Here is a 22,371-nt window from a genome sequence, read left to right on the forward strand (position 1 = left end):
ATTACACACTGAATGGGAAACCACTGGGTAAATCTGACAGGGAGAAGGACTTGGGGATCCTAGTTAATGATAAACTTACCTGGAGCATCCAGTGCCAGGCAGCAGCTGCCAAGGCAAACAGGATCATGGGGTGCATTAAAAGATCATGATCATGGGGTGCATTTTTTTCGGCCTTACTAACTATGTTACTATATTAGGTTCTGTAGAAGGACGTAGATCTGGGTATTTATTATGATGGAATATAGGCTGAACTGGATGGACAAATGTCTTTTTTTGGCCTTACTAACTATGTTACTATGTTACTATATTAGGTCTGGATACACATGATGAGAGCATTATACTGCCTCTGTACAAATCCCTAGTTAGACCGCACATGGAGTACTGTGTCCAGTTTTGGGCACCGGTGCTCAGGAAGGATATAATGGAACTAGAGAGAGTACAAAGGAGGGCAACAAAATTAATAAAGGGGATGGGAGAACTACAATACCCAGATAGATTAGCGAAATTAGGATTATTTAGTCTAGACAAAAGACGACTGAGGGGCGATCTAATAACCATGTATAAGTATATAAGGGGACAATACAAATATCTTGCCGAGGATCTGTTTATATCAAGGAAGGTGACGGGCTCAAGGGGGCATTCTTTACGTCTGGAGGAGAGAAGGTTTTTCCACCAACATAGAAGAGGATTCTTTACTGTTAGGGCAGTCAGAATCTGGAATTGCTTGCCTGAGGAGGTGGTGATGGCGAACTCAGTCGAGGGGTTCAAGAGAGGCCTGGATGTCTTCCTGGAGCAGAACAATATTGTATCATACAATTATTAGGTTCTGTAGAAGGACGTAGATCTGGGGATTTATTCTGATGGAATATAGGCTGAACTGGATGGACAAATGTCTTTTTTCGGCCTTACTAACTATGTTACTATGTTACCATCCTGACCTGTTCCACATGAGACTCCCAATCATCTGAAAAAATCAAAATATCGTCCAAATATACAATCAAGAACTTATCAATATAAGTCCGGAAAATATCATGCATGAAGGACTGAAATACAGATGGAGCATTAGTGAGCCCGAATGGCATCACAAGGTATTCAAAATGGCCTTTGGGCGTGTTAAACGCAGTTTTCCATTCATCACCCTGCTTAACACGAACAAGATTATATGCCCCCCGAAGGTCAATCTTCGTAAACCAACTAGCTCCCTTAATCCTAGCAAACAAATAGGTAAGCAAAGGTAAAGGGTATTGAAACTTGACCATGATTTTATTCAAGAGGCGATAATCGATACAGGGTTTCAAGGAACCATCTTTTTTAGCAACAAAAAAGAACCCTGCTCCCAACGGTGAAGAAGATGGCCGAATATGCCCTTTCTCCAAAGACTCCTTAATATAGCTCCGCATGGCGGTATGTTCAGGCACAGACCGGTTGAAAAGTCGACCCTTAGGAAACTTACAGCCTGGAATCAAGTCAATAGCACAATCGCAGTCCCTGTGCGGTGGAAGGAAGCTGGACTTGGGCTCATCGAATACATCCTGAAAATCAGACAAAAAGTCAGACACAGAAAATCAGACACAGTTCTGCGTTCCCGCAAGCGCCGGTCAATCTGAATGGCCAGAGACATAGAATCACTCAGACCGGAAGGCGTGGGAAACCCCACCATAACATCTTTAACCCCTATCTGACCTCGGACGGGATAGTACGTCCGAGGTCAGATCCCCTGCTTTGATGCAGGGCTCCGCGGTGAGCCCGCATCAAAGCCGGGACATGTCAGCTGTTTTGAACAGCTGACATGTGCCCGTAATAGGTGCGGGCAGAATCGCGATCTGCCCGCACCTATTAACTAGTTAAATGCCGCTATCAATCGCAGACAGCGGCATTTAACTACCGCATCCGGCCGGGCGGCCGGAAATGACGTCATCGCCGACCCCCGTCACATGATCGGGGGTCGGCGATGCGTCTCCATTGTAACCATAGAGGTCCTTGAGACCTCTATGGTTACTGATGATCGGTGGCTGTGAGCGCCACCCTGTGGTCGGCGCTCACAGCACACCTCCAATTCTGCTACATAGCAGCGATCAGCAGATCGCTGCTATGTAGCAAAGCCGATCGCGTTGTGCCTGCTTCTAGCCTCCCATGGAGGCTATTGAAGCATGGCAAAAGTAAAAAAAAAAAAGTTAAAAAAAATGTGAAAAAAAATAAAAGTTTAAATCACCCCCCTTTCCCCCCAATCAAAATAAATCAATAAAAAAAAAAAAATCAAATCTACACATATTTGGTATCGCCGCACTCAGAATCGCCCGATCAATTAAAAAAAAGCATTAACCTGATCGCTAAACGGCGTAGCGAGAAAAAAATTTGAAACGCCAGAATTACGTTTTTTAGGTCGCCGCGACATAGCATTAAAATGCAATAACGGGCGATCAAAAGAACGTATCTGCACCAAAATGCTATCATTAAAAACGTCATCTCGGCACGCAAAAAATAAGCCCTCAACCGACTCCAGATCACGAAAAAATGGAGACGCTACGAGTATCGGAAAATGGCGCAATTTTTAATTATTTTTTTTTAGCAAAGTTTGGAATTTTTTTTCACCACTTTGATAAAAAATAACCTAGTCATGTTAGGTGTCTATGAACTCGTACTGACCTGGAGAATCATAATGGCAGGTCAGTTTTAGCATTTAGTGAACCTAGCAAAAAAGCCAAACAAAAAACAAGTGTGGGATTGCACTTTTTTTTCAATTTCACCGCACTTGGAATTTTTTTCCCGTTTTCTAGTACACGACATGCTAAAACCAATGATGTCGTTCAAAAGTACAACTCGGCCCGCAAAAAATAAGCCCTCACATGGCCACATTCACGGAAAAATAAAAAAGTTATGGCTCTGGGAAGGAGGGGAGTGAAAAACGAACACGGAAAAACGAAAAATCCCAAGGTCATGAAGGGGTTAACGGATTCAGAAAGAACCATTCTGAAAATTGCCGCCAAGGCATCATTATTCCATTTAGTCAACACAGACCATTTTCTGAATTTCTGACAATACAATTATGCCGCCTCTTGACCATGAGACAGGGCCAACAAGGTCTTCTCAGCTTGATCCACAGAATTAGGTTCATCATATAATAATCTTAAAGCCTGAAAAAGGAGTCTACATTAAGCAAAGCTGGATTCCCAGATTCCAGGGAAAACGCCCAATCCTATGGGTCGCCACGCAGCAGGGAGATGACGATTTTAACCTGCTGAATGGAATCACCGGAGGATCGAGTTCTCAAAGCAAAAAACAGTTTACAGTTGTTTTTAGAACTCAAAAATTTGGACCTGTCACCAAAAAAACAAATCAGGAGTAGGAATCTTCGGTTCTAAAACAGGAGTCTGAACAATATAATCAGAAATACCCTGTACCCTAGCAGCAAGCTGGTCTACACGATAAGCTAATTCCTGAACATCCATGCTAGCACAAGACTCTTCAGCCACCCAGAGATAAAGAGGGAAGAGAAGATAAAGCAGACTGAAGAGAAAAAAATGGCTCAACACCTTTCTTCCCTTCTTCTGAGATGCATTTAACTCATTATGGGCCAGTTGTACTGTTATGATCCGGTGACCTTGGAGCAGCATGAAAACTTTCACTGGAGTAGGTGGTAACTATACTGACCGCAAATCCTGATCTTAACATCGCAACTAGAAGTAGCCGTGGGGTGTACCTAACAAACCCTAGACACCTCGTCACAGCCGGAGGACTAAATACCCCTATAGATGGAAATAGGAATTCTACCTTGCCTCAGAGCAGAACCCCAAAGGATAGGCAGCCCCCCCACAAATATTGTCTGTGACACAGGCAGAAAACAGGATTTAGCACAAGAGACCACTCTAGCTAAAATAGGAAAGGATAGGACAGAGTACTGTGCGGTCAGTATTAAAACCCTTCCAAAAATATCCACAGCAGATTATACAAAAATTCCTCCATCTAACTAAAGACGAGGAACGTATATCTGCAACTCCAGAGAATCCTACACTCAGAGCAGGAATACAATCAAAAAACAAGCACACAGCTTGTGTGCTATAGAAAAAGAAACAGACACTTATCTTTGCTGAATTGGCAGCTAAGCAGGAGAAGCCAGACAGAGGTCCAACACTTCCCAAGAAACATTGACAACTGGCAAGGACTAATGAGTCCTGCAAACCTAAATACCCCAGTCAGAATTGCAATCAGCAGATACACCTGTCCAGGACTGCAGCCCAGGGACAACTGCATTACCACCTACAACCACCAAAGGGAGCCCAAAAGCAGAATTCACAACAGTAGTCACCTCTGCGCCAGTCCGGTGGTATAATTTCTAGGCCAGTAATTACAATATCTTTCACCCGTCCATCAAGGTGATCAGCAAAGTGCTGAGAGAGTGGATGTCCACAGAATTTCTTTTTAATGTTTCTATGGTGTCCGTTCACTCTTACATTAAGGGGGCGTTTGGTCCGCCCCACATATAATTTCCCGCAGGGATATTTTAGGGAATAGATCACCCCCGTATTGGTGCAGGTGACGGAATCACGGATCTTAAATTCTATTTTTCCATTCGAAATGGTGCTTTGTTTTGTCATTTTGAGTGATTTGCACACTTTTCAATTAAAACATGGAGTAAAGCCGGGTTTCTTTTTCCCAAGTAAAGAGCCTATTTTTTGATTATATATGTGTATTGAAGGGGCAATAACATTTCCCAAATTTTGACTCTTTGTAAAGATAAACCTGGGATTTGATGGTATTTGATCTCCGATTATTTTGTCCCCTTTGAGCAAATCCCAGTGTTTACCCACAATTTTTTAAAAAATGTAGCCATTTGTGTTGTACTGGGAGATAATAGGGATATCGGTAAAAACATCAGCATTGTCTTTGCTCCTCAAGTTACTCTGAATGAGCTCTTCTCGTGGTTTACGTTTTACCAATTCTCTTGTATTAGAGAGATGGGATTCATCATATCCCTTTTTTTAAAAAATTTTTGTCAGAGTATCTGCTTCTGATTCAAAATCCTGTGGGCGTGAGCAATTTCTGTGTAGACGGGTGAATTGGCTTTTTGGTATATTTAAAAGCCAACTAGGGAGGTGACAGATCTCTCTAGATATATAGTTTTTTTTGCGTCCGTTGGTTTAAAATAAGTGCGAGTATGGATAGTGCCATCTTCAATGAAAATATTTAAATCTAAAGAGTTGATGGATTGCTGGCTGGTGGCTGCAGTAAATTTTTATTAATTCCTGGTGGCCCTGATTCTTTGAATGATTTTTTAACAGAAATTAATAAAAATTCGTATTTTTTAAAATTTACTGCAGCCACCATCCATCAACTTTTTAGATTTAAATATTTTCATTGAAGATCGCACTATCCATACTCGCACTTATTTTAAACCAACGGACTCAAAAAAATATATATCTAGAGAGAGCTGTCACCTCCCTAGTTGGCCTAGCTGGGAAATGTTATTGCCCCTTTATTACATCAAAAAATAGGCTCTTTACTTGGGAAAAAGAAACCCGGCTTTACTCCATGTTTTAATTACAAAGTGTGCAAATCACTCAAAATGACCAAACAAAGCACCATTTTGAATGGAAAAATAGAATTTAAGATCCGTGATTCCATCACCTGCACCAATACGAGGGTGATCTATTCCCTAAAATGTCTCTGCGGGAAATTATATGTGGGGCGGACCAAACGCCCCCTTAATGTAAGAGTGAACGAACACCTTAGAAACATTAAAAAGAAATTCTGTGGACATCCACTCTTAAGCACTTTGCTGATCACCATGATGGACGGGTGAAAGATATTGTAATTACTGGCCTAGAAATTATACCACCGGACTGGCGCAGAGGTGACTACATTAAGAAAATGTCCAGGGCTGAAAGCAGATGGATTTTTAATTTAGATACGCTGAGACCGATGGGTCTTAACTGTGAGGTTGAATTGTTTGCGTTCACATAATGAAGTCGTTCTGTTTTAAAGTTCACATAGAAATTCTATATAAGGAAGCTTACAACGTTGGTGGACCATCCCTGATGAAGAAGACCGAGATCTTCGAAACGCGTAGGAACTGGTCCACACAGCGTTCCTTACCTCGGACGGGCACGTGATCACCAATGTCACGCAAGGTCCTGCTTTGGCGTCTGCAGGGCCACAGGTTCCAAGCGTGCATCGGCTCCATCTGTGCACCACCAGTAAGGACGCAAAAGGGGGGTGTAAGTCACTGGCCGGGACTACACTCCTGAAGAAACACTTTTCCTTTGTACTTCACACTTCTCCCGGACAACGGCTGGGACCACACCGCTACCGTGGAGACTGATTTCACCACACACTAAGGTATTTTCTAGCGCTTTTGTATATGGCACTTGGGACATGCTATAGGGAATTTTGAGCCAAACTAAGACTGTTCATTTTCTTATGATTATTTATCTCTGACTATTTCAGCTGTCGACTATATGGGACATATAGATGTATCTAAATGCTAGTGGAGACTATTTTGTTCAGCGCAAAACAAACTTATAGGTTTTTATATATAAATTGATATAAATATTTGACATTTTATATCTTTTTGGATGTCTTTGTTGTTATCCGAATAGCAAATGTGTTCTATTACCTCTACTAAACTTGACTTGGACTATGTACCATTATGTGATTTTGCAAAAATATAAAGTAAGCAATTACAATTGCATATGTATTTCTATTGTCATTGACAGTCTGTTTTCAGGAAACAGCGTTGAAGAAATCATAGAGAACTTGAAACAAGATGAATCACCTTTTGCACTTCAACAGCTTAAGGTAAATCTGTTAGAAAGTCAACATTCACACTCCATAATAATAGCATTAAGATTCATGAGCTCCAGTTTGTAGCCAGTCTTCACACAAGGAGGTTTAACCCCTAATGGGACCGTCACATTTAGCGACGCTGCAGCGATATAGACAACGATGCCGATCGCTGCAGCGTCGCTGTTTAGGTCGCTAAGAGACGTCAAACACAGCAAAAGCAGAACGATGCAGGAGCGATCCAGTTCTCGCTGGTCGTTGCTCCATGAAAAAACATTGCAGGCATCGTTGCTTTTGCTGTCAAACAGGAGGAATCACGCCGACCTGTTTGACAGCAAAAGTTCTGGACTTTCAGCGACGACCAGCGATGTCACAGCGAGATCCTGATCGCTGCTGCATGTCAAACACAACGAGATCGCTATCCAGGACGCTGCAACATCACGGATCGTTGTCGTTCTCGTTGGAAAGTTGTTCAGTGTGAAGGTACCTTTAGTGACAGAGCCAATTTTGTACTTACCGGTAATTAATTTTTACAATTCTGACCACTGACACTTTATGAAGTTATAGCTCTGGAATGCTTCAACGTATCCCACTGATTCTGAGACTGTTTTTTCATGACATATTGTACTTCATGTTAGTGGCAACATTTCTTCAATATAACTTGCATTTATTTATAAAAAAAAAAATGGAAATTTGGCAAAAATGTTGAAACTTTTGCAATTTTCAAACTTTTATTTTTTGTACCCTTAAATCAGAGAGTGGTGTCACACAAAATAGTTAATAAATAACATTTCCCTACATGACAACTTTACATCAGCACAATTTTGAGAACATAATTTTTTTCTGCTAGGACTTTATAAGGGTTAAAAGTTGACCAGCAATTTCTCGTTTTGCCAACAAAATTTACAAAACCATTTTTTTCAGGGACCACACCACATTTGAAGTGACTTTGGGGGGTCAATGCCCCAAAATGACACCTTTGTAACAACTGCACACCTCAAGGTGCACAAAATCATATTTCAGAAGTTTATTAACCAGTCAGGTGCTTCACGAGAACTATAGCCATGTGGAAGGAAAAAATGAACATTTAACTTTTTTCCGAAAGCAATTACTTTGGAACCAAACTTTTTTATTTTCACAACGGTATCAGAAGAAAATGGACCACAAAATTTGTTGTGCAATTTCTCCGGAGTACGCTTATACCCCGTATGTGGGGGAAAGCCACTGTTTGGGCGCATGGCAGGGCTCAGATGTGAGGGAGCACCATTTGACTTTTTGAATGCAAAATTGGCTAGAATCAATGGGGGGTGTCATGTCGCATTAGCCCAACCCTAACTCTAGCCCGAACCGTGACCATAATGAACAAATGGAAATACATTTTTTTATTATTTTTACCTAAGGGAGGGATAAAGGGGGGTTTGATTTACTATTTTTTTTATTTTGATCACTGTGATAGGGTCTATCACAGTGATTAAAATGAACCAATAGGAAAAATCTCACATTGGTGCCGGCCGGCAGATCTCGGCGGGCACACTTCCTGGAAGAATAGGACCGAGGGAAGGCTGGAGGGTCCAGGGACATCAGAGGAGAGATGATTTAAATGGGAAATCTGACTAGGGGTTAGGATTAGGGTTGGGGTTAGGTCTGGGGTTGGGGCTAGGGTTAGAGATGGAGCTAGGGTTGGGGCTAGGGTTAGGGTTGGGCAAGGGCTGGGGTTGGGGCTAGGGTTAGTGGTAGGGTTAGGGTTGTGGTAAGGGTTATGGTTGTGGTTGCGATTACAGTTAAGGTTAAGATTAGGGTAGGGGTGTGTTAGGATGAGGGTTGTGGCTAGAGGGGTGTGTTGGGCTTAGGGTTGTGGTTATGGTTAGGGTTGTGATTATGGTTAGGTGTGTGTTGGGGTTAGGGTTGGAGTTAGAATTTGGGGGTTTCCACTGTTTATATACATCAGGGGGTCTCCAAACACGACATGTGTTATGTCTGCTAATGAGAGGTGTTATGAAGGCAATCCAGAGACACAGTGTGCCTAGCGATCAGAGCGCACACAGTGATCTGACAAATACCCAAAAACAAAAGAACGAGCTCTGAGACGTGGAAACTCTGTAGACTGCACACCTGATCCTATCCTAAACAACTAAAAGCGGCTCTGGATTGCGCCTAACAACTACCTATGCAACTTGGCACAGCCTAAGAAACTAGCTAGCCTGAAGATAGAAAAATAGGCCTGACTTGCCCCCAGAGAAATACCCCAAAGGAAAAGGCAGCCCCCCACATATAATGACTGTGAGTAAGATGAAAAGACAAAACGTAGGGATGAAATAGATTCAGCAAAGTGGGGCCCGATAATCTTAAACAGAGCGAGGACAGTAAAGCGAACTTTGCAGTCTACAAAAAACCCTAAAGCAAAAACCACGCAAAGGGGGCAAAAAAGACCCACCGTGCCGAACTAACGGCACGGCGGTACACCCTTTGCGTCTCAGAGCTTCCAGCAAAACAAAAGACAAGCTGGACAGAAAAAAGGCAACAAAATAGCAAAAAAGCACTTAGCTATACAGAGCAGCAGGTCACAGGAACAATCAGGAGAAGCTCAGATCCAACACTGGAACATTGACCAGGAGCAAGGATAGCAGCATCAGGTGGAGTTAAGTAACGAAGCAGCTAACGAGCTCACCAGAACACCTGAGGGAGGAAGCTCAGAAGCTGCAGTACCACTTGTGACCACAGGAGTGAATTCAGCCACAGAATTCACAACAGTACCCCCCCCTTGAGGAGGGGTCACCGAACCCTCACCAGAGCCCCCAGGCCGACCAGGATGAGCCGCATGAAAGGCACGAACAAGATCGGGAGCATGAACATCAGAGGCAAAAACCCAGGAATTATCTTCCTGAGCATAACCCTTCCATTTAACCAGATACTGGAGTTTCCGTCTAGAAACACGAGAATCCAAAATCTTCTCCACAATATACTCCAATTCCCCCTCCACCAAAACCGGGGCAGGAGGCTCAACAGATGGAACCATAGGTGCCACGTATCTCCGCAACAACGACCTATGGAATACATTATGTATGGAAAAGGAGTCTGGGAGGGTCAGACGAAAAGACACAGGATTGAGAATCTCAGAAATCCTATACGGACCAATAAAACGAGGTTTAAATTTAGGAGAGGAAACCTTCATAGGAATATGACGAGAAGATAACCAAACCAGATCCCCAACACGAAGTCGGGGACCCACACGGCGTCTGCGATTAGCGAAATGTTGAGCTTTCTCCTGGGACAAGGTCAAATTGTCCACTACCTGAGTCCAGATCTGCTGCAACCTGTCCACCACAGAATCCACACCAGGACAGTCCGAAGACTCAACCTGTCCTGAAGAAAAACGAGGATGGAACCCAGAATTGCAAAAAAATGGAGAAACCAAGGTAGCCGAGCTGGCCCGATTATTAAGGGCGAACTCAGCCAACGGCAAAAAGGACACCCAATCATCCTCGTCTGCAGAAACAAAACATCTCAGATATGTTTCCAAGGTCTGATTGGTTCGTTCGGTCTGGCCATTAGTCTGAGGATGGAAAGCCGAGGAAAAGGATAGGTCAATGCCCATCCTACCACAAAAGGCTCGCCAAAACCTTGAAACAAACTGGGAACCTCTGTCAGAAACAATATTCTCAGGAATGCCATGCAACCGAACCACATGCTGAAAGAACAAAGGTACCAAATCAGAGGAGGAAGGCAATTTAGCCAAGGGCACCAGATGGACCATTTTAGAAAAGCGATCACAGACCACCCAAATGACTGACATCTTTTGAGAAACGGGAAGGTCAGAAATGAAATCCATCGAAATATGTGTCCAAGGCCTCTTTGGGACCGGCAAGGGCAAAAGCAACCCACTGGCACGAGAACAGCAGGGCTTAGCCCTAGCACAAATCCCACAGGACTGCACAAAAGTACGTACATCCCGTGACAGAGATGGCCACCAGAAGGATCTAGCCACTAACTCTCTGGTACCAAAGATTCCAGGATGACCAGCCAACACCGAACAATGAAGTTCAGAGATAAGTTTATTAGTCCACCTATCAGGGACGAACAGTTTCTCCGCTGGACAACGATCAGGTTTATTCGCCTGAAATTTTTGCAGCACCCGCCGCAAATCAGGGGAGATGGCAGACACAATGACTCCTTCCTTGAGGATACCCGCTGGCTCAGATAAACCCGGAGAGTCTGGCACAAAACTCTTAGACAGAGCATCCGCCTTCACATTTTTAGAGCCCGGAAGGTACGAAATCACAAAGTCGAAGCGGGCAAAAAATAACGACCAACGGGCCTGTCTAGGATTCAAGCGCTTGGCAGACTCGAGATAAGTCAAGTTCTTATGATCAGTCAATACCACCACGCGATGCTTAGCTCCTTCAAGCAAATGACGCCACTCCTCGAATGCCCACTTCATGGCCAGCAACTCTCGGTTGCCCACATCATAATTACGCTCAGCGGGCGAAAACTTCCTGGAAAAGAAAGCACATGGTTTCATCACTGAGCAATCAGAACCTCTCTGTGACAAAACCGCCCCTGCTCCAATCTCAGAAGCATCAACCTCGACCTGGAACGGAAGAGAAACATCTGGCTGACAACACAGGGGCAGAACAAAAACGACGCTTCAACTCCTGAAAAGCCTCCACAGCAGCAGAAGACCAATTAACCAAATCAGCACCCTTCTTGGTCAAATCGGTCAATGGTTTGGCAATGCTAGAAAAATTACAGATGAAGCGACGATAAAAATTAGCAAAGCCCAGGAACTTTTGCAGACTTTTCAGAGATGTCGGCTGAATCCAATCCTGGATGGCTTGGACCTTAACTGGATCCATCTCGATAGTAGAAGGGGAAAAGATGAACCCCAAAAATGAAACTTTCTGCACACCGAAGAGACACTTTGATCCCTTCACAAACAAAGAGTTAGCACGCAGGACCTGAAAAACCATTCTGACCTGCTTCACATGAGACTCCCAATCATCTGAGAAGATCAAAATGTCATCCAAGTAAACAATCAGGAATTTATCCAGATACTCACGGAAGATGTCATGCATAAAAGACTGAAACACAGATGGAGCATTGGCAAGTCCGAACGGCATCACTAGATACTCAAAATGACCCTCGGGCGTATTGAATGCAGTTTTCCATTCATCTCCTTGCCTGATTCTCACCAGATTATACGCACCACGAAGATATATCTTAGTGAACCAACTAGCCCCCTTAATCCGAGCAAACAAGTCAGATAACAATGGCAAGGGATACTGAAATTTAACAGTGATCTTATTAAGAAGGCGGTAATCAATACACTGTCTCAGCGAACCATCCTTCTTGGCTACAAAAGAAGACACAAAAGAGAATAGTAAAACCAAAAACACTCAGTTTGAAAAAATGTTGCAGTAATGCGCAAGTGCTAGTAAAAGATGTAAAAAACAGGGTATTTGGTTGATACGTTTTTTGCAAAAAATGTATACTAAGCTGCTCTACCAGCTTTACATCTTTACATCTTTTACTAGCACTTGCGGATTACTGCAACATTTTTTCAAACTGAGTGTTTTTGGTTTTACTATTCTCTTTTGTGTCTTCAGGTTTCTTGGTGGTGTGTGAACATGATCATACAGACTTGTTCACTGTGCAAGTAGCCCATGTGTTCCTGTTTCCATAATTGTTCTCTTGTGTCTACAAGACTGGGGAGTTCCACCACTCCTCTTGGGCTATCTGCACAAAAGCTGTTCTACCCTGTATGCACACATGGATTTTTCCTCTCTGAACCCTGTTCACACAGGTTATATACAGATGATCAGGTTTTTAAATACATCAGATAGGGATTGCATACATTAGTTAGGACTGCTCTGATAAGAGTATACCGTGAAGATTGGTTGAGCAGCTTAGTATACATTTTTTGCAAAAAACGTATCAACCAAATACCCTGTTTTTTACATCTTTTACTAGCACTTGCGGATTACTGCAACATTTTTTCAAACTGAGTGTTTTTGGTTTTACTATTCTCTTTTGTGTCTTCAGGTTTCTTGGTGGTGTGTGAACATGATCATACAGACTTGTTCACTGTGCAAGTAGCCCATGTGTTCCTGTTTCCATAATTGTTCTCTTGTGTCTACAAGACTGGGGAGTTCCACCACTCCTCTTGGGCTATCTGCACAAAAGCTGTTCTACCCTGTATGCACACATGGATTTTTCCTCTCTGAACCCTGTTCACACAGGTTATATACAGATGATCAGGTTTTTAAATACATCAGATAGGGATTGCATACATTAGTTAGGACTGCTCTGATAAGGGTATACCGTGAAGATTGGTAGAGCAGCTTAGTATACATTTTTTGCAAAAAACGTATCAACCAAATACCCTGTTTTTTACATCTTTTACTAGCACTTGCGGATTACTGCAACATTTTTTCAAACTGAGTGTTTTTGGTTTTACTATTCTCTTTTGTGTCTTCAGGTTTCTTGGTGGTGTGTGAACATGATCATACAGACTTGTTCACTGTGCAAGTAGCCCATGTGTTCCTGTTTCCATTCTTGGCTACAAAGAAGAACCCTGCTCCCAGTGGTGATGACGATGGGCGAATATGTCCCTTCTCCAGGGACTCCTTCACATAACTGCGCATAGCGGCGTGTTCGGGCACGGATAAATTAAATAATCGACCTTTAGGGAATTTACTACCAGGAATCAAATTGATAGCACAATCACAATCCCTATGCGGAGGTAGGGCATCGGACTTGGGCTCTTCAAATACATCCTGATAATCAGACAAGAACTCTGGGACCTCAGAAGGGGTGGATGACGAAATCGACAAAAATGGAACATCACCATGTACCCCCTGACAACCCCAGCTGGATACCGACATGGAATTCCAATCCAATACTGGATTATGGGTTTGTAGCCATGGCAACCCCAACACGACCACATCATGCAGATTATGCAACACCAGAAAACGAATAACTTCCTGATGTGCAGGAGCCATGCACATGGTCAGCTGGGCCCAGTACTGAGGTTTATTCTTGGCCAAAGGTGTAGCATCAATTCCTCTCAATGGAATAGGACACCGAAAAGGCTCCAAGAAAAACCCACAACGTTTAGCATAATCCAAATCCATCAGATTCAGGGCAGCGCCTGAATCCACAAACGCCATGACAGAAAACGACGATAAAGAGCATATCAAGGTAATGGACAGAAGGAATTTGGACTGTACAGTACCAATGACGGCAGACCTAGCGGACCGCTTAGTGCGCTTAGGACAATCAGAAATAGCATGAGTGGAATCACCACAGTAGAAACACAGCCCATTCAGACGTCTGTATTCCTGCCGTTCAACTCTGGTCATAGTCCTATCGCACTGCATAGGCTCAGGTTTAACCTCAGGCAATACCGCCAAATGGTGCACAGATTTACGCTCGCACAAGCGTCGACCGATCTGAATGGCCAAAGACAAAGACTCATTCAAACCAGCAGGCATAGGAAATCCCACCATGACATCCTTAAGAGCCTCAGAGAGACCCTTTCTGAACAAAGCTGCCAGCGCAGATTCATTCCACTGAGTGAGTACTGACCATTTCCTAAATTTCTGACAATATACTTCTATATCATCCTGACCCTGGCACAAAGCCAGCAAATTTTTCTCAGCCTGATCCACTGAATTAGGCTCATCGTACAGTAATCCGAGCGCCAGGAAAAACGCATCGACACTACTCAATGCAGGGTCTCCTGGCGCAAGAGAAAATGCCCAGTCTTGAGGGTCGCCGCGCAAAAAAGAAATAATAATCAAAACCTGTTGAATAGGATTACCAGAAGAATGAGGTTTCAAGGCCAGAAATAGCTTACAATTATTTTTGAAACTTAGAAACTTAGTTCTATCTCCAAAAAACAAATCAAGAATAGGAATTCTTGGTTCTAACATAGATTTCTGATCAATAGTATCTTGAATCTTTTGTACATTTATAACGAGATTATCCATTGAAGAGCACAGACCCTGAATATCCATGTCCACACCTGTGTCCAGAATCACCCAAATGTCTAGGGGAAAAAAAAAAAAATGAACACAGAGCAGAAAAAAAAAAAATGATGTCAGAACTTTTTCTTTCCCTCTATTGAGAATCATTAGTTTGGCTCCTGGTACTGTTATGTCTGCTAATGAGAGGTGTTATGAAGGCAATCCAGAGACACAGTGTGCCTAGCGATCCGAGCGCACACAGTGATCTGACAAATACCAAAAAACAAAAGAACGAGCTCTGAGACGTGGAAACTCTGTAGACTGCACACCTGATCCTATCCTAAACACAACTAAAAGCGGCTGTGGATTACGCCTAACAACTACCTATGCAACTCGGCACAGCCTAAGAAACTAGCTAGCCTGAAGATAGAAAAATAGGCCTGACTTGCCCCCAGAGAAATACCCCAAAGGAAAAGGCAGCCCCCCACATATAATGACTGTGAGTAAGATGAAAAGACAAAACGTAGGGATGAAATAGATTCAGCAAAGTGGGGCCCGATAATCTTAAACAGAGCGAGGACAGTAAAGCGAACTTTGCAGTCTACAAAAAACCCTAAAGCAAAAACCACGCAAAGGGGGCAAAAAAAACCCACCGTGCCGAACTAACGGCACGGCGGTACACCCTTTGCGTCTCAGAGCTTCCAGCAAAACAAAAGACAAGCTGGACAGAAAAAAAGCAACAAAAAAGCAAAAAGCACTTAGCTATACAGAGCAGCAGGTCACAGGAACAATCAGGAGAAGCTCAGATCCAACACTGGAACATTGACCAGGAGCAAGGATAGCAGCATCAGGTGGAGTTAAGTAACGAAGCAGCTAACGAGCTCACCAGAACACCTGAGGGAGGAAGCTCAGAAGCTGCAGTACCACTTGTGACCACAGGAGTGAATTCAGCCACAGAATTCACAACAGACATGGCCACCCACGATTGATTCCAGCCAATTTTGCATTCAAAAAGTCAAACGGTGCTCCCTCCCTTCTGAGCCCCGCCATGCACCCAAACAGTGGCTTTCCCCACATATGACGTGCTGGCGCACTCAGGTAAAATTGCACAACAAATTTTGCAGTTCTTTTTCTCCTGATATCCTTGTGAAAATAGAAAAAATTGGTTCCAAAGTTATTTTTTTGTGAAAAAAGTAAAATGTTCATGTTTTCCTTCTACATTGCTTTAGTTCTCGTGAAGCACCTGAAGTGTTAATAAACTACTTGAATGTGGTTTTGCACACCTTGAGGGGGTGCAGTTATTATAATGGTGAAACTTTTGGGTATTTTCTGTTATATTGACCCCACAAACTCTCTTCAAGTGTGAGTCCCTAAAAAATGATTTTGTAAGTTTTGTTGGAAAAATGAGAAATCGCTGGTCAACTTTTAACCCTTATAACGTCCTAAAAAAATTGTGCTGATGTAAAGATTACATGTGGAAAATGTTATTTATTAACTATTTTGTGTGACACACTCTCTGATTTAAGGGTACAAAAATTTAATTTTAGTTATATCGAAGAAAATTTACCACTAACATGACGTACAATATGTCATGAAAAAACAGTTTTAGAATTAGTGAGGCATATTGAAGCATTCCAGAGGTATAACTTCATAAAGTGAGAGTGATCAGAATTGTAAAAAAAAAATGGCTTGGACATTAAGTACCAAATTGGCTCTGTCACTTGGCAAAACAAGAAAACTAAACAAAATGGTGTCTCAGTCTCTCCTGCTGCGGGGATCCGCCCCACTCAGAGTTAGCAAAGCCTCCTTGTTCAATTTATCTCCATGGTAAGCATTTTCCTGTAGTTCCTCTCTCCTCACATGCTGAACACTGACTGCCTCTTAAGGCCAGCTATGTAAGCCCCAGACCACTCCCTGGGATGGAGATATGGTGGGCAAACTCTCACCCCCTCTATGGTTGTCCACAAAAAAAAAAAACAGCCCTTTAACCCCCTCACAGCACTTTCTGTGCTGGAAGAAAACTCCTGGGTTTTACATCATTGAAGCAATTAAACACAGCAATACATATCTCCCCTACAGCATCTTACCAGTGACTTTGTCACAACACACACAACACATAGAGTTCTATTTTTTTCATCACTAAAGCGTTATTTTTTTTTTGCATTTTTTTTTTACACTTAAATATTATGGTCTTTTATCTTTAGCTATTTAATTTGGTATTGCTTGTTTAAGGGAATTGCATCAAGTGTGGGGATTGGCTCAGGTGAGCAATGGTAGGGCCGCAGTAATGAGGCAAGACACAGGATTCCAGTTCAAACTTCAGTGGTTTATTGGCACTTTAAACAGTGCATGACAGAAAGTAAGAGAAAAACCAAACATACTCCAGCTTGGAGAACCACCGGTCTCAGACTCACCCTTACACGGGACGGGCTTAACTAAGCAGCTGCCAGGTCAGCGGCTTCCGCCAGGTGCCATTCCCATGGTTGCTAACCGTCATGTCACCATCCTTTGTGACATGTGTGGCAGAGCGAATGGTTCAGGCTTCTTCCAGCCTAGCTCCACACCCAGACTAACATGCGCCAAGCAAAAAGAAACTCCATTACATAGTCTATAGCCACACCCACAGGTGAGGTATCCATCACATGGGCTGATCACATGATCGTGACATCACTGCAGGTCCTCAACCTTAGGAAAATAACAGGCCAAAACTTATCCTGCTGGGAGAAATATATCTTCCGTCCAACACTACACCTTTTACTGCACCACACAAGATACAGATAATGGAAGGTTGTTTGGGTTTTTCATAGTTTATACATTTTTACTATTTTTTGTTTTATTTTGAAATTGTTCTTTCTTCTCTTCAAATTACATAGTAACATAGTTAGTAAGGCCGAAAAAAGACATTTGTCCATCCAGTTCAGCCTATATTCCATCATAATAAATCCCCAGATTTACGTCCTTTTACAGAACCTAATAATTGTATGATACAATATTGTTCTGCTCCAAAAATTGTGCTCTAAAAATTGTGTTTTTATTTTGGCTCCACAATGATTCACCTTATTGGCATGCTGCCGTGCGATTGCAGGGTGTTGATGGGTTGCCACAGAAGCTAGAGGCCTAACAACGGACTAGGACTAGGGGTCTGCAAAATATGGAAGCTGCTAGATCTTGCCAAGGCAGGATCTAGTAGGCTGCCTGTCAGTAGAGCAGTGACAGACAGGTATAATACAGTATACTGCACTATTAGTGCAGTGTGTAATTTAAATGATGACATATTTAAGTTGTCACGCCAAGGGTGGGAGGAGCAACGTTAGTGAACCCACTTGACCACAGAGGACACTGTGGAAGCTGAACCCAAGGAACAAGATGGACAAGGACGTCAGCTGAAACACAAGATTTTTATTTGGACACTACACAGGAGAACCCACAAGGGAGAACCCCCTGGGCTGAAACACCGAATTCCCCAGAGGGATGGCTGGCGAGCAGACCCCTATCACATGGATTGTCCCAGTGCAGCCAAGGAGACTCGAATGCAACAGCTCCTACACTAGAGGGTCAGACCCAAGAGGAACAGAGGTTTATAGGGGAGGAGAGTGGAAGGTCCAGGTAACCTGAAGACGGAGGGCCAGATGGTCCAGTGGGTACCGTCAGAGTCTGCAGGTGGATGGCAGGTAGGCAGGACATCGGCACTAGGAAACACATGGGATATTAATACAAGGGAAACTAAGGCTGAACGAGCAGGTGAGAGTCTGGAACTTGAGAACGGCAACTTAAAACACTGCACAAAGTTGCCCAGGCACCTCCCAAAGGAAGAGAGGGCCTTAAGTACACACAGGCCTCTCAGTGATTGTCTGAGAGGTGACACAGGAAAAAAGTGCACTGGTCCTTTAAATCTTTTAACAGTGGTGCACGAGCGCACCCTATGCGAGGAAATCTGCGACCAGACGGGGCCCAATCTCCCTGCACCCTGGAGATGGGTCCCGCTGGCTAGATAGTTACATAAGTCTTCTTATCGGTCTAATAAATATTGAAGAAAAAATTATAAATTCTAAGAGTTACAAATGAAAACAATACCTCATAATTCAAAGTTAAAATGTGGTATACTAAAAACATAAAAATGCCCTTAAAAATATGTATGATTAGTCTCACCAGTCAAATTAAATAATGAAAAACTATGGTTTGTCCTGCAAAAAAGCAAGCCCTCACACCACTCTGTCTACAGAAAAATAATAATGTTCTGAGTCTCATAAAATAACAGACTTTTTTTTAATTGCTTAGCACGATATAACACATATCATCATATTATGAACAAAATGTACACTAGAATCAACAATTACAACCACATAAATTTGTATTAAATACTGAGAAAATTCACATATACAGACTAGACGTATTAAAAAGTGGGAAATCACAAGGTGGTGCAAAAATAATGAAAACCTCCAATATGAATCTTTAGAGTCATTGTTAAATTGTGAGTGAAAATACTACAATTAAACGGATACATATGGTGGGGATATGCATACGAATAAGGGAGTAGGTACCTATGGTTAGCTGTTAACCAAGGGCCCTACATGGCCAAACATTACTTGCCGCTCTGATAAATCCATACGTAATGCAAAACAAAAGGACACATTCCACTTCAATGTCAGTATACAAATGTATTATACGTGAAGCAATACCTGAAGTGTAGGGTACATCACACACCATCATCAAGACCCGATGCACGTTTTGGCAGTTTGCCTTCATCCGATACAATATCACATATATGTATGTAATTACGGGGGTGATCCCTCTTGGAGAGGGCTCCCTTAACATCTGAGCCCCCTCAACATGTATGAGATACAGGCTATATTAAATAAACTGCACAGATGGGACTGGAGTTCATCTTTGACAGTATCACTTCTCTCGCTTAATGAGTCTAATTGGTACCCTGTGACACAATTGTGGTGTGCCCACGGGTCATTATTGCAGCTGGGAGCCTGCTGAAGTTTATCGCTGAAAAAACAAGCCCTCACATATCAAAGATACGTGTGAAGAAAAAAAGTGTACAGAATTTCAGCAAAAGAACATCTTGCCAACCAATAAGCATGGCAGAGGATCAATCGTGCTTTGGGTTTGTGTTGCAGCCAATGGCACAGGTAACATTTTACTGGTGGAGGAAAGAGTGGATTCAATAAAATTTCATCAAATTCTTGATACAAACATAACACCATCTGTAAAAAAAAAAAAAAGCTGAAGTTGAAGAGAGGATGACTTCTACAAATGAATAATGATCTTAAACACATGTCAAAATCCAAAACAGACTACCTCAAAAGGCGCAAGCTGAAGGTTTTACAATGGCCCTCACAGGCCCCTGATCTGAACATCATTTAAAATCTGTGGCTAGACCTCAAAATATCAGTGCATGCAAGATGACCCATGAATCTTATAGAACTGGAAGAATTTTACAAGGAAGAATGGTGAAAATCCCTCAAACAGGAATTAAAAGTCTATTGGCTAGCTACAAAAAGTGTTTATAAGCTGTGATACTTGCAAAAGAGGTTGCTACTAGGTACTAACCATGCAGGTTGCCCAAACCTTTGTGTCAGTCCATTTTCTGTTTTGTAATTTTTAAAATTTAAAAAATGACTTTTTTTTTTTTTTTAAATACAAAGGAAATGTGTCATTTAATTTTAGAGATCATTGCTTAACTTAGCTTGCTTAACTGTGCACTTTAGCAGTAATTTTGACCAGGGGTGCCCAAATTTGTACATACCACTGTACATACATACACACACACTTCCCACAAACAGACACATGTTTGTTATTGCTGCAGTGATTCCAACATATAGAATGAGCTTAAATTAATACTTTTACTCAATGGTAAATAGTATAAGAAAAGCATGCAGAAAATAATGGCAGAATAAATGTTTTTTTATACATGGTCTCTCCAACTCCCACACCCTAAAATTAAGTGTAAAATCTAATCAATAAATTATATGTTCAATAAATAATGTTGTTAAAAATACCACTCATCCTACAAATAATAAGTCCTCATATAGCTGTTGTGACAGAGAAAGAAAAAAAATCTTTGGCTGTTTTAATGTGTGGATAAAAAAATACCTGGTCAATGATCAAACAGAAAGTGATTATAAGGGCTTACTTATTAAAAAAAGATAATGCATTCCCTTTAGTGATTCAGTAAAATTGGCATTTATTTGACTTTGGGTTTCACTGTCATGGAAAGGAAGATACACAGACATACAGCTCTGGCAAAAATTAAGAGACAACTGCACAGTTTTATAAAAATCAGCTTACTACATGTCTGACAGCCATTCCATTCCAGTGTCTGTTGAATTCCAACCAGAGAACACCTCATTCTACTTAATATGCTCTGATTAGGTGAACATCTGAACCAAATCTTATTTAACGAAGGAAAGTATAAAAAACACTGCTGTGTTGTTCACAATCCTCTTGCAATAGGACAATCTGGATGGCAAAACAAGTGCTAGTAATATCCCAAAAGCAATAGGAATGAAAAAAATTACTTTTAACCCTTTTAACCATGCCAAAGGAGTTGAAAAGAAAAGTCTTGAGGGAGGAAAAGATGGTCTCAATTCTTACTAGCAGACACATTGAGCATCATGTTGCCTCCATCCTTAAAATTTCTAAGGTAGCAGTCCATTACAACAACGTCAAAGAGCAGACATTGGGGACAACAAAGCTACAGACCGGCAGAGGGTAAAAACGTCTCTCCGGTGACCGGGATGACCGTCATCTTATTCGAATGTCACTCAGCAACCGCATGATGACATAAAATGACCTACAAAAGGAATGGCAAGTGGCAGCTGGGGTGAAGTGCATGGCAAGAACAGTTCGTTACAGGCTCCTAGAGGCAGGACTTAAAGGGAACCTGTCACCTGAATTTGGCGGGACCAGTTTTGGGTCATATGGGCGGAGTTTTCGGGTGTTTGATTCACCCTTTCCTTACCTGCTGGCTGCATGCTGGCCGAAATATTGGATTGAAGTTCATTCTCTGTCTTCCATAGTACACGCCTGCGCAAGGTAAGATTACTTTGCGCAGGTGTGTACTACGGAGGACAGAGAATGAACTTCAATCCAATATTTCGGCCAGCATGCAGCCAGCAGGTAAGGAAAGGGTGAATCAAACACCCGAAAACTCCGCCCATATGACCCAAAACCAGTCACGCCAAATTCAGGTGACAGGTTCCCTTTAAGTCATGTAAAGCTGGATAAAAGCCTTTCATCAATGAGAAACAAAGGAGAGCCAGGCTGAAGTTTGCCAAAGACCATAAGGATTCAACCATAGAGGACTGGAGTAAGGTAATCTTCTTCATCAGAATCTAATTTTCAGCTTTGCCTAAACACCTGGTCGTCTAATGGTTAGACAGAGACCTGGAGAGGCATACAAGCCAAAGTGTCTTGTTGCACCCACTGTGAAAGTTGGTGGAGGATTGGTGATGATATGGGGATGCTTCAGCAAGGCTGGAATTGGGCAGGTTAATCTTTGTGAAGGACGTATGAGTCAAGCTGCATACAAGGTGATATGGGGCGATAGCTGGGCATAACAGTTGGGTCAAGGTTAGTTTTTTTTTAGGATGGGTGTGATTGTGGCATGTTTGAAGGC

General features: G+C 42.4%; 1 protein-coding gene across 5 annotated transcripts in view; it reads left to right on the forward strand.

Moving 5' to 3' along the window:
• Window positions 1–22,371, forward strand: part of HIBCH (3-hydroxyisobutyryl-CoA hydrolase) — an 885,760-nt gene that overhangs the window by 663,658 nt on the left and 199,731 nt on the right. For all 5 annotated transcript variants that reach the window (XM_069733795.1, XM_069733794.1, XM_069733798.1 and 2 more), the window contains one exon: window positions 6,714–6,795. In XM_069733795.1, the coding sequence (XP_069589896.1) occupies window positions 6,714–6,795 (82 nt within the window). The remainder of the gene's footprint in view (window positions 1–6,713; window positions 6,796–22,371) is intronic.

This window comes from Ranitomeya imitator, chromosome 7 (assembly GCF_032444005.1).
Source record: "Ranitomeya imitator isolate aRanImi1 chromosome 7, aRanImi1.pri, whole genome shotgun sequence".
NCBI classification, from domain to species: domain Eukaryota; kingdom Metazoa; phylum Chordata; class Amphibia; order Anura; family Dendrobatidae; genus Ranitomeya; species Ranitomeya imitator.